This window comes from Lepus europaeus, chromosome 7 (assembly GCF_033115175.1).
Source record: "Lepus europaeus isolate LE1 chromosome 7, mLepTim1.pri, whole genome shotgun sequence".
NCBI lineage: Eukaryota > Metazoa > Chordata > Mammalia > Lagomorpha > Leporidae > Lepus > Lepus europaeus.
Genome location: NC_084833.1, coordinates 6321655 through 6338365, shown reverse-complemented (window position 1 = coordinate 6338365; position 16711 = coordinate 6321655). Strand labels below are relative to the sequence as shown.

Sequence of the window (16711 nt, the reverse complement as noted above, 5' to 3'; positions counted from 1 at the left end):
GCCTGGACCCTCACACACCCCAGTGCTGAGGCTGAAGACGGCTGGGGTGGGGGAAGGGAGAGCAAGGCTGCCCCCCTTGGGGGTCCCCAAGCTTCCTTCAGAGTCTCCCTGACTCCTGCAGTGGGCAGGGAAGGTCACCGTGGTTCCTGGCACCCCGGGGCTCTGGCCTCCACACCCCTGCTGGGGAGGGGGTGACGGCTCCCTGTCCCTGCTGGGGCCTGCCACCGAGGGCAGCGGGCAGGGTGGCTGGGGTGGCTGGGCTGGCATATCGGTCCCTCTAGGAACTGTAGCGTCCTCTGGGAGGTGAAAGATGGAGAAAGGGCCTGGGGGTGGGGAGCCCTGCAGAGGAGGGGCCACCGGGGGCCTGGCGAGGTGTAACTGGACCCCTCTGAGCTGCGGCCACCGGCTATCTGAGGTCCTGACCCCCGCCCCGTTCTTCCACCTCCGGGAGCCCCGCCTAGCCCGTCTACTTAAGGCCCCGGGCAGGCTGGGCCCCGGATCAGGCTTGTGGCCATGGCCTTCACCGACCTGCTGGACGCCCTGGGTGGCGTGGGCCGCTTCCAGCTCATCTACACAGCCCTGCTGCTGCTGCCCTGCGGCCTGCTGGCCTGCCACAACTTCCTGCAGAACTTCACAGCCGCCATGCCTCCCCACCACTGCCGGGGGCCCGCCAACCTCACCAACACCTCGGGGGCCTGGCTGAGGGCCGCCATGCCCCTGGACCAGCTTGGGGCCCCCGACTCGTGCCGGCGCTTCACAGAGCCTCAGTGGGTCCTCCTGCTCCCCAACGCCTCCTCCGGCCACGGGGCCGCCACGGAGGGCTGCGTGGACGGCTGGGAGTATGACCACAGCGTCTTCCCGTCCACCATCGTGACGGAGGTTAGCGGGGGGCCAGGCGGCGTGGGGGCTGCTGCCCGAGGCCCGGGCTGAGTCCCCGTCTCCTTGCAGTGGGACCTGGTGTGTGAGGCCCGCACGCTGCGCGACCTGGCCCAGTCCATCTACATGGCCGGGGTGCTGCTGGGGGCTGCTGTGTTTGGCAGCCTGGCAGACAGGTGAGCCCTGGGGGTGGGGAGGAGGGGCCCAGCCGCCCAGCACAGGCGAAAGCCCAGGGTCCGAGCTTTCATTTTTTCTCTTATGAGAGTTTTTTTTAAACATATTTTCTAATGCATATGTAGTGGAATATCGCTAGTCAGAAAATCCAAACCCCAAATGCTCCACAAGCTGGAACGGAGCACCGCCCTGAGCCACACCTGAGCCCAGGTGAGAGCGGCAGTCAGGGTAGTGTGTGCGGCTGCCTCCAGCCCACGCCGGCCGGCGCGGCGTCTGCGAATCGGAAATCAGTGCTGACATTGGTTCTGGGTCCTGTCCCAGGACATCTCGGCAGGTCTATGCCAACATTCCCAAACCCGGAAGATGCCTCGGTCTGCAACGCTCCTGGGCCCAGGCATTCTGGGTTGGGGGCACTCCCCACCGCAATACTCACAAGGTCAGCGAGGACAGCAGGTGCCGAGGGGGCGTGGGGACGCACCCCCCTCCTGCCCTGCCCTCCGGAGGTGCCCAGAGGGACGCCGTCCCCAAGGCTCTTCCGCAGATGGTGGCGCACCCCACGCGTGACCTGGGCCTTTGTCTTCACGTTGGAGCTCTCCTGTGCTCCATGTCTCCCCTGCATCCAGCGGCACTGACGAGCCGGAACCCAGACGCACAGCCTGGCGCTTGGCTCCCAGGCCCCTTCTTGGCCCCTCTTTCCCCTCCCCCCACCTCCTCTCCCAGCCCAGGTGGGTCCGGGGTGAGGACAGCTTCCCGTGCTGCCCGCGTGCCCCGGGTTCCACGTGGGGCTGGGTCATGGCCGTCAGCACATGTCACGAGGCCTCCCCCTCTTTTCCACCTGTGGGCCCTCAGCTCAGGCCTGTCACCTGGAGGTAAACAGTGGACGCCTGTGTACCAGTGAGTCCTGGCACAGGGAGGAACCACGGCTTCTGCTCTCCCCCATGCCTCTGCCCTCCTGGCGAGGCCGGGGCTGTGCACTCTGGCCCTGGACCCTCATTGGCAAGTGGGGCAGCGCCAAGGCCAGAGCAGGCTGCCCTGCCAGCCTGGCCTCCAACCCCTCTGTGGTGGAGCAACCCTGGCCCCAGCCTCCCCCACACGGCCTTGACCCTGGGTCCTGCTCCCCTGGCCAGGACCAGCCACGGTTCCCCTGTTCTGAGTTCCGGTTCGAGGCCTGATTTGAGGGTGGCTTCCCCGGGTACCCCACTTCCCCTCGGCTGCCACTCTGCCCCTTTTGGACGTTGCCACTGCCACCTGCTGGATCCCTGATGGCCGTGTCGTTCCTTGGGCTCAGGCTGGGCCGCAAGGCGCCGCTGGTCTGGTCGTACCTGCAGCTGGCGGTCTCGGGGGCCGCCACGGCGTACGTCAGCTCCTTCAGCGCCTACTGCGTCTTCCGCTTCCTCATGGGCATGACCTTCTCCGGCATCATCCTCAACTCCCTCTCGCTGGGTAAGGCCCGCTGTCAGCCTCACCCGCAAGGTTGGCTGGGACTCTCGGGGGCGACCTCTGCTCACGACCTCCCACCGCGGTTCTGGGCTTGAGGGAGCCGGGCTCTGGGACAGGGACCCCACGGCAGCTGGCAGTGGCCCTGGCTCGGGTTGTTGTTCACTCGCCTGTGAGTGGAAGGGGATAGGTGCACTCCGCTTGCCAGTTAATGGACGCTAGCCGCTTACTAACCCCATGGCGGGCCAGTCTTGGTGAGGGGATACTGAGGGGACCAGGACAAGGGAGCAGTGAGACTCGGCGGCCCCTACAGCCACAGACGGCCCCCAACTCCTGTGGTTCCCCAGAGGGCAGGGCTTACCCAGGCTGCAAAGGTGATTCCTCCCCTGGACAATGCTGCCCCTGCTTCACCATCCATCCGGGGCCGCCTCGAGCCAGGCGCCGTTCTGGGTACCAGAGATGCAGCAGAGGGCGGAGCAGCCCCTGCTCCCTGGAGTCTGGGTCCCAGTGAGGGAGAGGCGGGCCGTGGCCGCTGAGACGAAGGGACTGTGTAGGACGCTGGATGGCGGTTAGCGCCGGGCGCAGGGGCAGGACTGCGATTTGAACGGCTTTGCTGAAAAGACGTCATTTTGAACCAAACTTGGTGGAGCTGAGAGAGCGAGTCTGGCAGGCGACACAGCACTCGGCGTGAAGACCCTGAGTGGGGGGCGCGCCCAAGGCCAAGGCCAAGGGGTCCCTGTAGGCGGAGCCTGGCTGGTGAGGGCGCAGGTGGTGAGAGATGAGGTCGGGGAGGGGGTGCAGCTCCATGGGGCCTCGTGGTCAGTTTAAGGACTTGCCTTGGACGCTAAGTGAGACGAGAGCCACTGGGGAATTCTGATCTCACGAGACCCGTGAGGCTGCCAGGTGGCACCGAACAGAGGCAGGGAGGCCCGGTACGGGGCCTCCGCCGTCACCCCAGCGAGACGGGCCTGAGCCGGGCCGGGGGGAGGACAGCAGTAAGGGCAGGTGGAGCCCGAGGCAGGCTCCAGCTGGAAGCAGAAGCCCCAGGGTTTGCCCCCCACCCCCCAGCTCAGGGCTCATCACTGGTTGGCGAAACCAGGCCCCTGCCCATGGACGTTCAGGTTTGTGCAAGCCGTCAGCGTCAACATGGAGGTGCTTGTGTCAAGCCCTCACCAAAGCAAGCAAGTCAGACAGACAGGAAGTTAGGAAGGAGGGGCCCTCACGCACACGCCTGGTGACTAGAGCTTCCCGCACCCTCAGAGCCGCAACCTGACCCAGACAGCCCTCCAAGCACAGGTGCCCCACAGCCGCCAGCCGCCTCTTTAACCCTGGGCCAGCGCCACCCTTGCTATCAGTCCTGGTGGCCAGGGATTGTGGTTTCAGATAACTTACACAATCCTCCTCATTTTGCCTTTGAAAACTTCCTCCCCCACCTCTAATAGGCCCAAGGTTCCCTAAATCGTTATATTCCCATCGCCACGCCCACTCCCAATTAAATTCCTTTATTCCTTAGAGGGTTTCCTTTGTGCCTGTTCTTTAGGTCGACAGTTTGTGTCAAGTTTTGCTATTTACAAAAAAAAAAAAAAAAAAAAAAAAATCCTGCTTTTTTTTTTTTTTTTTTTTTTTTTGACAAGGCAGAGTTAGACAGAAAGAGAGACAGAGACGGAGACACCCCCCAAATGGCCGCTGCGGCCGGTGGCCGGCGCACCACGCTGATCCGAAGCCAGGAGCCAGGTGCTTCCTTCTGGTCTCCCATGAGGGTGCAGGGCCCAAGCACTTGGGCCATCCTCCACTGCCTTCCCGGGCCACAGCAGAGAGCTGGCCTGGAAGAGGGGCAACTGGGACAGAATCCGGCGCCCCGACCGGGACTAGAACCCGGAGTGCCGGCGCCGCAGGCAGAGGATTAGCCTAGTGAGCCGCGGCGCCGGCCAATCCTGCACTTTTTATCTTTGCGTGAATATGAGCATCCCTGCATCTGATGGAGACCCATCAATCAGACGCGCGGCAGGGAACTGCCCTTTTCCTTTCGGCTGGCTGATCATTTTCTGTTGATTCATAAGAACTCATCCAATATTAGGAAAATTAGCCCTTTACGTGTTATTTGTTACAGAGAGAGAAGGAGAGGGGGAGAGGGGAACAGGGGGACAGGGAGACAGGGAGAGAGGGACAGAGGGAGAGAGGGAGAGAGGGAGAGGGACAGAGGGACAGAGGGACAGAGGGACAGAGGGAGAGGGAGAGAGAGGCAGAGAGGAAGAGAGAGTCTTCCATCTGCTGATTCACTCCCAAAAGGCTGCGACAGCCAGGGCTGGGTCAGGCCAAAGCCAGGAGCCGGGAGCTCCGCCGGGTCTCCCACCTGGGAGGCAGGGACTTGAACTGTCACCTGCTGCCCCTGGGATGTGATTACAGGAAGCTGGTCAGAAGAGTAAATGGGACTCAGCCAAGGCACTCGGAAATGGGATACGGGCGTCGCCACGGCGGCTTACCCTGCTGAGCCCCAGCGCCCACGCCTGCTCCTGCCCCAGCGCCCGCGCCTGCTCCTGGGGTCTGTGGCATTTTCGGATTAGCCTTCCCTCCTCTAAGATTGTTTTTTTTTTTAAATCTACCATGATTTCTTCTAACCTTTCTGTGGCATCATTGTATTCAGCCACGTGCAATTTCCCCGGGCAACAGGAGTGAGGTGGGGAGGAGCCGTGCAGGGGCTGGGGTGAGGTCGACACCCAGGCGGGGGGGGGGGGGGGGCACTGAGCACCACTGTTCCCTCTGCAGTCGTGGAGTGGATGCCCGCGCGGGGCCGGACCGTGGCGGGCATCCTCCTGGGCGTCTCCTTCACGCTGGGGCAGCTCGTCCTGGCCGGAGTGGCCTACCTGATCCGGCCCTGGCGCTGGCTGCAGTTTGCCGTCTCGGCTCCCTTCCTCATCTTTTTCTTCTATTCTTGGTAGGTCTTCAGCAGGGCAGGGTGGGGGAGGGTGCACCTGTCGGGCCCTGGGAGCGGCTGGAGTGTGCACTGCCTGCGACCTGCTGGCCTTGCGGGGGGGGGGGGGGGGGTGGTACATAAAGGACTGGAGGCGACTGTGGAGGCCAGGACAGCTCTGGGACAATCCCTTCCTCTAGGGGGGTGCTCCAGGGCGCGCCGAGCGCTCCTGCCTTTGCCAACTCCTCTCTGCCTCACAACCCCGTGGCACTGGTAACGGGGAACTTGGGCACAGCCCAGAGAGGCTCCGCCGCACAGCTGAAGTCGGAACCAGCAGCAGAACTGGGTCCGTCCGAGTCTGAAGTCCTTTGTGGTCCTCAGGACCCTTCCGTATTTCTGAGCCTCAAAGGAAAGGGAATCTGGCAGGTCCCCCCCTGCCCCCCGTCCCCATCCCCCTGTCCTCTCCACCCCCATCCCCCTGTCCTCCCCCCCCATACCCCCGTCTCCCCTTCCCCCCACCCCAGCCCCATCTTCCTGCTGCACTCTGCACCAGGAGGGCATTTCGCTGTTTTCGGGTCTGAACAAATGTGGCTGAAGGTGCGCCTGGGTTTAGGGACTGGCATGAGCTGCACCGGCCCTGGTCCTTCTCCCTCTTTCTCTGGGTCCCAGGTGGCTGCCAGAGTCATCCCGGTGGCTCCTCCTGCATGGCAAGTCCCAGCAGGCCGTGCAGAACCTGCGCAAGGTGGCCGCCCTGAACGGGAGAGAGGAGGAGAGCGAGAGGCTGACCATGGAGGTGAGTGGGTGAGCGGAAGGCAGGGTGGGAGCAGGCTTCGGGCCGCCGGCTGCCTCCCCTTATGCTAGGCAATGGGGGCTGGCAGCCAGGTGCAGGGGCTGGCAATAGAGACAGCGGGCAGAGCTCTGTTCTGGGTCGGGGCTGTGTGACCAGGGTCATCAGTCTGTGCGTCTAAGCAGTGAGAAAGTGACTCCACTCGTATGGGTACCTGCTCAAAATGTTAATGAAAGGATTAGGAAAAGACAAAATTACTGGAGGATCAATGGAAATAAAGGACAATTATAGTAAAGGCCGTTTATTGTAAGATAGTCCCTGGGACTCTCCAGTGTGGGATGCAGACGTCTCAAACGGCGTCCCCAGCGCTGTGCCCACGCCCGCCCCCTTCTAAGACAGACACCGTTCAGCATCGGAAGTCCCAAGTGCCGCACAGCTAACTGTGCTAAGAGCTTTACATTTATAATCCCATGGGATGCCTCCGATTTGCTAACGAGGGCACTAATGCTTGGACAAAAGCGGCAGAAGCCCTGGGGACACCTGCTTCAAAGCGCTGTGTGACAGTCTCTCCAAGTCTCCACCTGCAGTGGGGTGAGGGGGCCTCCAGACCCTCAGGAGCACAGGGGCTGCCCTCGGAGCCTCGGCTTCATCTCAAAGCCCTGGCAGCTGCCCGCGAGGGCCATCAGGGCGGGATGAAGAGGACCCTGCGGCCAGCCCCAGCCCCGCTGTCCTCCCAGCAGGGACACGAGGCCCCAGAGCCTTGGCTGTCCCTGACCAGATGTTCCTGGCCCAGGCGGTGTTATGTATTAATGTTAGCCGTCGCAAAACACACCGAACACCGGAGTAAGGGAAAGGGTTTATTGGGGAACACCCTACAGACCGGAGTGGAGGGGCGGCGAAGGAAAAAGAGGAGACTATAAGAGAGAGAGACAGAGAGGAGGGAGAAGAGAGAGGAGAGGAGGAGAGGAGCCAAGAGAGGCCAAGAGAGTGCAGGAGAGAAGGACCAAGAGAGTACGTGTTCAGGAACAGACCCTTTTAAAACTTTGCCTGAGGGCGGGCAGGGAAGCAGGAGCAGCGAATCCCATTAGGATGGGGGTGGAGCCTGGCTCAGGTAGCTGGGCCATGTGGCCACCTGGCTAAAACTGCACCAGTTTCCTAACAGGCGGTGAGCGCCTACATCCAGAGTGAGTTTGCAAGCGTGCGCACCTCCAGTTCGGTCCTGGATCTATTCCGAACCCCGGCCATCCGCAAGGTCACGTGCTGTCTCGTGGGGGTCTGGTAGGTGATGGGCTCGTGGCTACCTCTTTGGACCAAGGCAGGAATGTGCTCTTGCCTCCCACCAACGGGCTGTGTTGAAATACTCCTGGGAACTCAGTCTCACCCCAGACCCTGCTCTGCTGGGTGCTGAGCCCTGGACACTCTGGGAGGGGCTCTGGGAATCCCCCAGAATGCACCTTGTCCCATCCTGATATGTGCTTGGGGCTCTCCCGGGAATTCTGGGAAGCATCCCACTCTAGAAAAACCACATATGGGGCTGGCGTTGTGGCACAGTGGGTTAAGCTGCCACTTGCAACGCCAGTATCCCAAACAGGCACTGGTTCAAGTCTTGGCTGCTCCACTTCTGATCCAGCTCCCTGCTAATGCACCTGGGAAAGCAGCAGAAGATGGCCCAAGTCTTGGGGCCCTTGCACCCAAGTGGGAGATGCAGATGAAGCTCCTGTCTCCTGGGTTCGGCCTGGGCCAGCCCTGGCTGTTGTGGCCATTTGGGGAATGAACCAGCAGATGGAAGATCTCTCTGTCTCTGTCTCTCTCTATATAACTGCCTTTCAAATAAATAAAAGAAAATCTTTTAAAAAAAGAAAAGAAAACCACTTCTGGATCCAGATGGGACAGGCAGGGAAACAATACTTTCCATGAACCCCGGCAGAGTTTTCCTGGGTGGGGCTGGTGAGCGCTTCCTGGAGGAGATGGCACATAGGGGAGATCTATTTGTTTATTTAATTGTTTAATCTGAGAGTCAGAGAGAGAAAGAGAGGGCGCGAGAGAAAGCTCCCATCTGCTTGTTCACTCCCCAAATGCCCACAACAGCTGGGGGCCCTGGGCCGGTCCCAGGAGACAGGAGCTCACCGCAGGCAGGTATCTCATGTGGTGGTCGGGGCCCAAGCACTCGGCCATCAGGCTGCCTCCCAGGGTGTGCACCTGCAGGAAGCTGGAGCCAGGAGTGGGAGCCGGGCCTCAAACCCTGGAGGTCTGATGTGGGACGCAGGTGTCTCGGCTGGCAGCATAACCATGAGGCCAAATGCCCCCCCCCGCCGCCCCGTTTTGGAATATTCTGAACCACAGAACTGTGAGATGGAGGGGAAGCTTACAGCCTAGAACACCTGGTCCATTGCCCCTGCCCACGCCAGCCTCACCTCCCTGGCTCCCAGCTCATCCTGCTGCCTCTCTGGGTCGACTCCATGTCGTGTGGAGCTGGATGCTCACAGGCTGCCCCTCATCCGCCCCCCACCAGCTGGGCAGACACTTCGTCAAGGGAAGACCGTGAATGGAGCCCAGGGAGCTTTCGACAGAGTGTCCCTGAGCCCTCTCAGTGGCCACCGCTCTGTGAACAGCTGTTATACTGTGCTGTTCAGGGAATAATGACAAGGAAAAAAAGTACCTGTCCAGTACAGATACTGCTTTTTTTGTAGTATTTTTGATCTGGGGTGAGTTGAATCCTTGGGTGTAGAACCTTTGGCTAAGGAGGGCTGGCTGTGTGTCTTCTGGATTAATTTATGAAATCACTTATTTGTGTGGACGCAGGTGGTTTGGCCTGTGGCTTATCCTTCCGGAACATTCTTTATTTAGTACCTGTTACATTATGACTGTTTCTCAGATGGTCCTGGCCGTGGCCAGTGGGGGTGCTTCCAGCTGGCTCCGTGCCCTTCAACATGTCCCCAACCTCCTTCCATTTGTATTGTTTAACACTGTTTAGTGCTAAAATGGTGCTGACACAGAAAACCAAGCCCAGGGCAGGGTCTGCAGACTGGGCTTGGGGCAGTGGGTGGTTGGAAAGGGATGGGCCTGGGCACCAAGGCCAAAGTCGGGCATCTTGGAGACCAGGAGAGAGGTCGTGGGAAGTCAGGGGAACTGTAAGTCCCAGAGAATAGGTGTTCCGGTCCCCCATTCCTGTGGCTCCTGCCTCCGGCCCACTACGTGAACAGTGGGACAAACAGACCCGTTCTGCCACCTCTCCCAGGTTCTCCAACTCCGTGGCTTACTACGGCCTGGCCATGGACCTGCACAAGTTTGGGCTCAACCTCTACCTGGTACAGGCGCTGTTTGGGATCATCGACATCCCGGCCATGCTGCTGGCCACCATCACCATGATTTACGTGGGCCGCCGGGCCACTGTGGCCTCCTTCCTCATCGTGGCCGGGCTCACGGTGATCGCCAACATGTTTGTGCCTGAAGGTGAGCCATCCTCTGCTCCTGCCCTCACCGTGCGCCGAGGCTCCCTGACACAGGGCTCCAGGAGAGGCAGGTGCCTGGGCCCTCACGGGCACGTTTCTGGGTCTGGAAAGAGACTGGCAGTGAGCAGAGTTTAAGCGCTAAGTTCCCAGGGAGGCTGTGCCGAGGACGTGAGACCACACAAAGCCACAGGCCGTCTCTGGGCGGCCAGACTATGTGCGTCGACCTGGAGTCTGGCCAGGCAGCAGGTGCAAGGGTGGAGAGGCGAGGGTCTGAACCTCTGCCAGACCGGCCCTGGAACAGGGGCTTGCAAACCTGGATGGATGGAGCTCCCTTCTCCTGGACCCCTTGGAAAACTCCAGTGCCCAGGCGTCCGTGCCAATACAATAGGAATCTCCAGGAGCTGGGCCCACCCCGCCGGTGTTTTCAACACCATCCGGGGATTCCAGCAAGAAGCCGGGGCTCCGGATCAGTGACCTCGAGTGTGTGCTGACCCATGTGCCCACGTGAGACCCCAGCTTTGCCACCCTGGTGTGAACCCGGCTTGGCCACCACGGCCTCAGCCGGGCTGTCCAGCTAACTTCTCTGGACTCAAGTTTCTCACCTGTACAAAGAACAGATGTTATGATACTTTGAAATATTTTTCAAGTATTTTTTCTTATGCATAGATTTTGGCGTTGAGGTAATATTTTTGATACGTGTGTGTATATATAATATAATCAGGACCATATGGGAGTGAGTGGATACATGGATACCCCCTTTTTCGTTATACATTGTAACCCACACATGCTTGTAGCAGGTTGCATGCCTGATGTCCTACCCCTATATTTTGTCTAGTTTGGTGTTTCTTAACTCTGGCTACATTTTAAAATTCCTGGGGGACCTTTAAAAAAGTACCTGACCTTGAGCTTTGCTCAGCTGGATGGGGTAGGCCCAGGTGAATGTGTTTTGTAAAGTCTCCCCACCTGATTCCGTGACCCCCTTGACCGTGGCGGTGATGAGGCACAGCCGCACAGGGACCTGTTAGCCATGCGCAGCCGCAGAACGGGCGCACGCGCTAACAATGAAGGTAACCGCAGAGTGTAACGAGCCCCCCACGGCCGCCCCCACGCACGGAGAGGCTCACAGAAGGTGAGCACCAGCGGCCAAGGTCACCCAGCAGGGGCGAAGCTGGGCTCCGACCTGGACTCAGGCCTGACTCCAAAGCTTTGTCCTGCCTCCCCCCTCCCCGGAGACTTAGGGCGAAGGGGCACCGAGCCCGGAAGGAGGCAGAAGTGGGCGCAGTTTTGGGACCTCTGTGTCCCAGGTGGAAACAAACCCAGGCTGTCTTCGCGGTTCTGCCCGCCCCTGCCCCCTCCCACGTGGCTCTGCCTCTGACCCCCACCCTTGTGCCCCTGAGCGTCACCCTCTCTTGCCCCCTCCTGTCCTGAGGCGCCCACCCTCAGCTCTGCCCCCCTCCACCCTAGCCATGCAGACCGTGCGCACGGCGCAGGCGGCGCTGGGCAAAGGCTGCCTGGCCAGCTCCTTCATCTGCGTGTACCTGTTCACGGGCGAGCTGTACCCCACGGAGATCAGGTGCGCGCAGGGCGGGAGTGCGCGGGGCGTGTACCCTCTCCGCCCTCTTGGTGTCCCTGGCCGGCGGCCGGCCCTGCCCGACCCACGCGCACGTCTCCCGCAGGCAGATGGGGATGGGCTTTGCATCGGTCAGCGCTCGCCTCGGGGGCCTCGCAGCGCCCCTGCTCACCACCCTCGGGGAGGTCAGCGCCTTCCTGCCGCCCGTGAGCTTCGGGGCCGCCTCCATCCTGGCCGGACTGGCCGTCCTGTGCTTCCTGACCGAGACCCGCAACGCGCCGCTGGTGGAGACGATCGCCGCGATGGAGAGAAGGTGCGGAGCCCCTGGCGCGGCGCGGGGAAGGGCGTGGAGCCCCAGGGATGAAGGATGGGTCCCCAGAAGTATTGGGCAGCTGTGCGCCCGTCTGCGACGCGGCGGGCTCACCCTCCTCCAGGCCGCCATCCTCTCTCCTGTGCAGGATCCTGGCACCGCCTTCTCCAGAACCCCTCAGAGGCTCCCTTTTGCTCTGAGGATGAAATCCGAAAGTTTACAAGGCTCTCCTCCTGTGGCCCCCGCGTTTGTCACCGTGGTCAGCCTGCTGCCCCAGAGCCTGCTCCTGCTGCCCAGAATCCTCTCCCGCTTGCTCCTTGTCCCTTTGACCCTTGCGCATCCCATGCGTAACAGGTGCAGGCACTCCTGATGCTGGGGGAACTTTTGCCTGTAACTCACTCTGGAGCCTCCCTGTTGGACCTCTGAAATACAGAAAACTGAACTAAAAGAGAAGTTTATTTGGGTGCAAAGCATTTTGAAATCCATGCATATGTAGAATCTTCAAAATTTTCATGGGAAATGTGTGTTATGAAAACTACGCATGGTTTTCTAAATTTTTGCACCCAGATCAACTTACCATTTGAAGTCTCCTTGTACATAGGGAGAAATGTCCTCCCCTACTATTTTTTTTTTAATTTTATGTAATTTATTTATTTGGGAGGCAAGAGCAGAGGTCTCCCATCCACTGAGTCCTCCCTCAAATTCCCACAGTAGCTGGGCATGGGCTGTGCTGACGCCCAGAACCAGGAACGTCCTCCCAGTCTCCCACGTGGGGGGCAGGGACCCAGCTCTCGGAGCCGTCACTGCTGCTTCCCCACGGTGTGCATTAGCTTGAAGCCAGAATCAGGAGCAGAGCCGGGACCGGGACCCAGGCGCTCCAGTACGGGGCACTTGCAGGTCGTAACAGGTGTCTGACCTTCCAACCAAATGGCTACCCCAGGGCATTGAGAAAGCAGAGCCCAGGGGGAGCCTCTGCAGAGGAAGACGGGTCACCACTGGCCAGGAGGGGCCGTGGATTTTACCTGGGGTTTGACTCAGGCTTTCTGAACACTAGTTTGTTTGTTTCCTATTCCTTGAGGTTCCACTGTGTGCCAGCGCCAGTGCTAACAGTGTAGGGAAGAGTGAACAAAGACGCGACCTCTGCTCTCTCGGAGCTCACAGAATAAGAGGCCACATCAGGAAAACACGCACACACCTCAGTGGAAGGAAGAGGGAATGGGTGGGCGGCTGGCACTGCCTTGGACTCAGTCTACACTCCATGGAGGAGGAGTTAGCTTGGGAGGGGGAGAAGTGGGTCCCTGGATGGAGGAACAGGTGTGAACCCCCCTGAGGTCCCAGCCAGGCAGGAAGGCAGGGAGAGGTCAGGCAGGAACCACTCCAGGCCTCAGAAGAAGGGATTAGGCCGGCGCCGCGGCTCACTAGGCTAATCCTCTGCCTGTGGCGCCGGCACCCCAGGTTCTAGTCCCGGTCAGGGTGCCGGATTCTGTCCCGGTTGCCCCTCTTCCAGGCCAGCTCTCTGCTGTGGCCCGGGAAGGCAGTGGAGGATGGCCCAAGTGCTTAGGCCCTGCACCCCATGGGAGACCAGGAGAAGCTCCTGGCTCCTGGCTTTGGATCAGCGCAGTGCACTGGCTGCGACAGCCATTGGAGGGTGAACCAATGGCAAAGAAAGACCTTTCTGTCTGTCTCTCTCTCACTGTCCACTCTGCCTGTAAAAAAAAAAAAAAGGATTGGTGTGGTCTGACTTTTAAAGAGATCTTTATGGGGCAGATTTTAAAAAAAAGATTTATTTGATTTATTTGAAGGGGAGACTTATAGAGAAAGGGAGATAGATAGAGAGATCTTCCATCTGCTGGTTCACTCCCCAAACGGCTACAATAGCCTGGTCCAGCCCTGGTGAAGCCAGGAATCTGGGACTTCCCACGCAGGTGCAGGGGCCCAAGCACTTGGGCCATCTTCTGCTGCTTTCCCAGGTGCATTAACAGGGAGCTGGATTGGAAGCGAGGCAGCCAGGACTTGAACCAGCACCCACGTGCGATGCCAGTGTCGCAGGTGACAGCGTAACTCCCCGGGCTACGGTGCAGTCCACTGGGGCGGATGCTGGTGTGGCTGCTGACACACGTCTGCAGGTGCTCGCATCCTACGCAGGAGTGCCTGGGTTCAAGTTCCAGCTGCAACCTGATCCAGCCCCCTGCTCATGCACACGCTGGGAGGCAGCATGGGATGGCACAGATGGCTGGGTCCCTGCCACGTCCAGAGAGACCTGAATGACGTCCTAGGCTCTTGGCTTTGGCCTAGCCCAGCCCTGGCTGTTGCAGGCATCTGGGGAGTTAGCAAGTGAATGGAAAATGTCTGTCTGTCTTTCAAGCGACAGGAAATGAATAAAAAAATGAACTCTCTCCGTCTCCTTAGCGTCAGTGCTGCTCAGCCTGCCGGGGCCCTGGTCCTCCAGGCAGTGGCTCTAGGACCGCGTGTGTCAACCCCTCTCCAGGCGACCCAGTTAGGGTGATGTCCCCGTGACTGGGGCAGCAGAGTGAAGGCACAGCAGCTGACGGTGCTCCCCAAGCACCCGCAGCCGAGCACGCCGGTGCCGTTTTCCTGTTCCCAGCCGCCGAGACTGGAACAGTCACGTTGGTGCAGGAGCACCTGCGGGGATGGGGGAGGAAGCTCTCGCGGTCTGTCTGGGAACTTCCTCGGTATCACAGGTCGTGAGCAGTAACAAAATTTTCATTTTTTAAACTTAAGAAAAAGAGATTTAGGGACCGGGGTGCTGACACAGTGGGTTAAGCTGCCTGCGACACTGGCATCTATATCGGAGTGCCGGTCCAGCTCCGGGCGGTCCAGCGGTGAAAGATGACCCGAGTCCTTGGGCCCCTGCCATGCACATGGCCAAGCAGGCTGAAGTTCCTGGCTTCTGGCTTCTGGCTGGCCCAGACTCGGCCATTGTGGCTGTTTGGGGGCGTGAACCAACGAGTGGAGATCTCTCTCTCTCCGTAACTCTGTCTTTCAAATAACTAAACCTTAAAATAAAATAAATAAATAAGGAGACAAGAGGCCTGGGCAAGATATGCAAAGGAGGGGGCCAGCACCATGGCATAGTGGGTAAAGCTGCTGCCTGCGGTGCCAGCATCCTGTATGGGTGCTGGTTCAAGTCCCAGCTGCTCCACTTCCCATCCAGCTCTCTGCTATGGCCTGGGAAAGCAGTGGAAGATGGCCCAAGTCGTTGGGCCCCTGTACCACATGGGAGACCTGGAAGGAGCTTCTGGCTCCAGACTCCTGGCTTCAGATTGGCCCAGCTCTGACCATTTGGGGAGTGAACCAACAGATGGACAATCTCTCTCTGTAACTCTGCTTTTCAAATAAAAGATATGCAAAGGGTTGAAGCCAGGAGGTGACAGACTGAGAGAATGCATGGGAAGCAATCTGGGTGTGGCTGGAACACTCAGCATTCCCGACACTGGAGGACTACAGGAGAAACAGGCATAGTGGGCCGGGGCCAGGGCCCCCCAGGGACCCCTGCTGTCCTCCATCCCCCCCCCCCCACTGCCTCCTTGCAAGCAGCCCGGGTGTCTCCGCTGGTGCCCCTGGTCCACAGGCCAGCGCATCCGAGCCCCAGCGCCTGTCACCAGCCAAGCTAGGCTGTGTGGGCCTCGAGGTCCTCATCGTGGGTTGGACCTGGTGAACCTGTAGCCTTTCCAAGGCCACGAGCACCAGGCCAGCCTCTGCCGCTGTCAGACCTCAGGGGTGGAGCAGAGTGGAGGGCAGCTCGAGGGCTGGCGTGAGGGTGCCCAGGGGGTGCCCTGAGACAACTCCGCCAGCCGCCTCCCATTGGGCATTGGACACAGCCGTCTCACCCATGGCAACACCGTCGCCAAGGCACGCACACCACCTGCCAGCCGCCGGTCTTTCCATTGACCTTTTTATTTCAACAGAGGCAAAGAAGGCGCTCCCAAGAAAGAGGTGGAGGAGAAGGGTGAGGACGTCACCCTTCAGCCGCTGGGCACGTCTCCCCTCAGAGAAACAATCTGAGCTGCCAAGGGCCCGGCCCTCAGCCCGCGTCCACCCTGCTCCTGGGGACACCTGGGGCCAGGTCAGCCAGAGGACACCGTGAGCCGTCCACCTGCGGGGCAGCCCCAGCCAGCAACAGCCGATCCACCTCGCAGACGTTCCCAGAGGGGCCCAGGGCAGACTGGTTCGCCCGCAGTAAAAGGGCTGCCAGACGGGCGTTGGGCCTCGTGGTTAAGATGCTGGCCGAGACCCCCGTGCCCCCTCTCAGAGAGCCTGACCCGGATTCCTGGCTCCAGCTGCAGATTCCAGCTCTCTGCCCATGCAGGCCTTGGGAGACTGCACGGATGGCCTGAGTGATTGGGTTCCTGCCACCTGCGTGGGAGACCTGGATTAAGTTCCTGGCTCCTGGCTCCAGCCCTGGCCCAGGCCCAGTCATTGTGGACGTCTGGGGATGAGCCAGCAGGTGGGAGAGCTCTCTCTGTCTCTCCCTCTCACATTAAAAAAAGAAAAAGAAATATTTGTGGTTTTTTGTTTTTTTTTAAGTAGTTTTTCTTTTCCATCTCTGGATCTGGCCCGGAACACTTGTGTTTGTGCTTGCTCACCTGACACATCTGCCGGCAGTTGTCGCTGGATAGCTCCCTGTGTCCTTGAGAAACTTCTAGAACTCATTCTGCTCCACCCCGTTTGAAAGAGTGAATGTCGGGCGGGTGCTGTGGCACAGTGGCGTCCGCTGCCATCTGCTATGCCGGCATCCCATATCGGAGTGTGGGCCAGTCCCCGCTGCTCCACTTCTGATCCAGCTCCCTGCTAATGCACTTGGGAGAGCGGTGGAAGACGGCCCAAGGGTTTGGGCCCCTGCACCTGCGTGGGAAACTGGATGGAGCTCTTGGCTCCTGGCTTCATCCTGGCCCTGCCTGGGCCACTGTGACCAGTTGGGGAGTGAAACAGTGGATGGAAGATCGCTCTGTCTCTCTGTCTGTCTAACTCTGCCTTTCAAGTAAATGTATAAATCTGAAAGAGAGAGAGAGAGCGAGCAAGTACTGGCTCCTGGCCTGTGGGAGACGCCCCTTCCCTGCCTTCTTGCCTGCTGTGTGGCCCGGCAGCCCCTGATCCAGCCTTAGGCGGCACAAGCTCGTAAGGAGTTGATGAGTAATAACGCAGCCCCACTTGGGACCGGGTGGAGACCTTG

At 59.9% G+C, this 16711-nt stretch overlaps 1 protein-coding gene across 1 annotated transcript; it reads left to right on the top strand.

The window, feature by feature from the left end:
- Positions 1–513: 513 nt before the first annotated feature.
- On the top strand, positions 514–15543 carry LOC133764114 (solute carrier family 22 member 20). The gene is made up of 10 exons (XM_062197767.1): positions 514–879; positions 949–1052; positions 2339–2493; positions 5254–5422; positions 6068–6191; positions 7348–7463; positions 9424–9638; positions 11102–11210; positions 11314–11520; positions 15447–15543. Exons 1-10 carry the CDS (start codon positions 514–516, stop codon positions 15541–15543), a joined length of 1662 nt encoding a protein of 553 aa, XP_062053751.1.
- Positions 15544–16711: the final 1168 nt, after the last annotated feature.

Bases quoted from the DNA above. Each gene is read 5' to 3' on its own strand.
- LOC133764114 (XM_062197767.1), top strand. From the start codon at position 514: ATGGCCTTCACCGACCTGCTGGACGCCCTGGGTGGCGTGGGCCGCTTC. The intron at 880-948 runs GTTAGCGGGGGG...GTCTCCTTGCAG, and splicing joins CGTCCACCATCGTGACGGAG to TGGGACCTGGTGTGTGAGGC. The intron at 7,464-9,423 runs GTAGGTGATGGG...CACCTCTCCCAG, and splicing joins TGCTGTCTCGTGGGGGTCTG to GTTCTCCAACTCCGTGGCTT.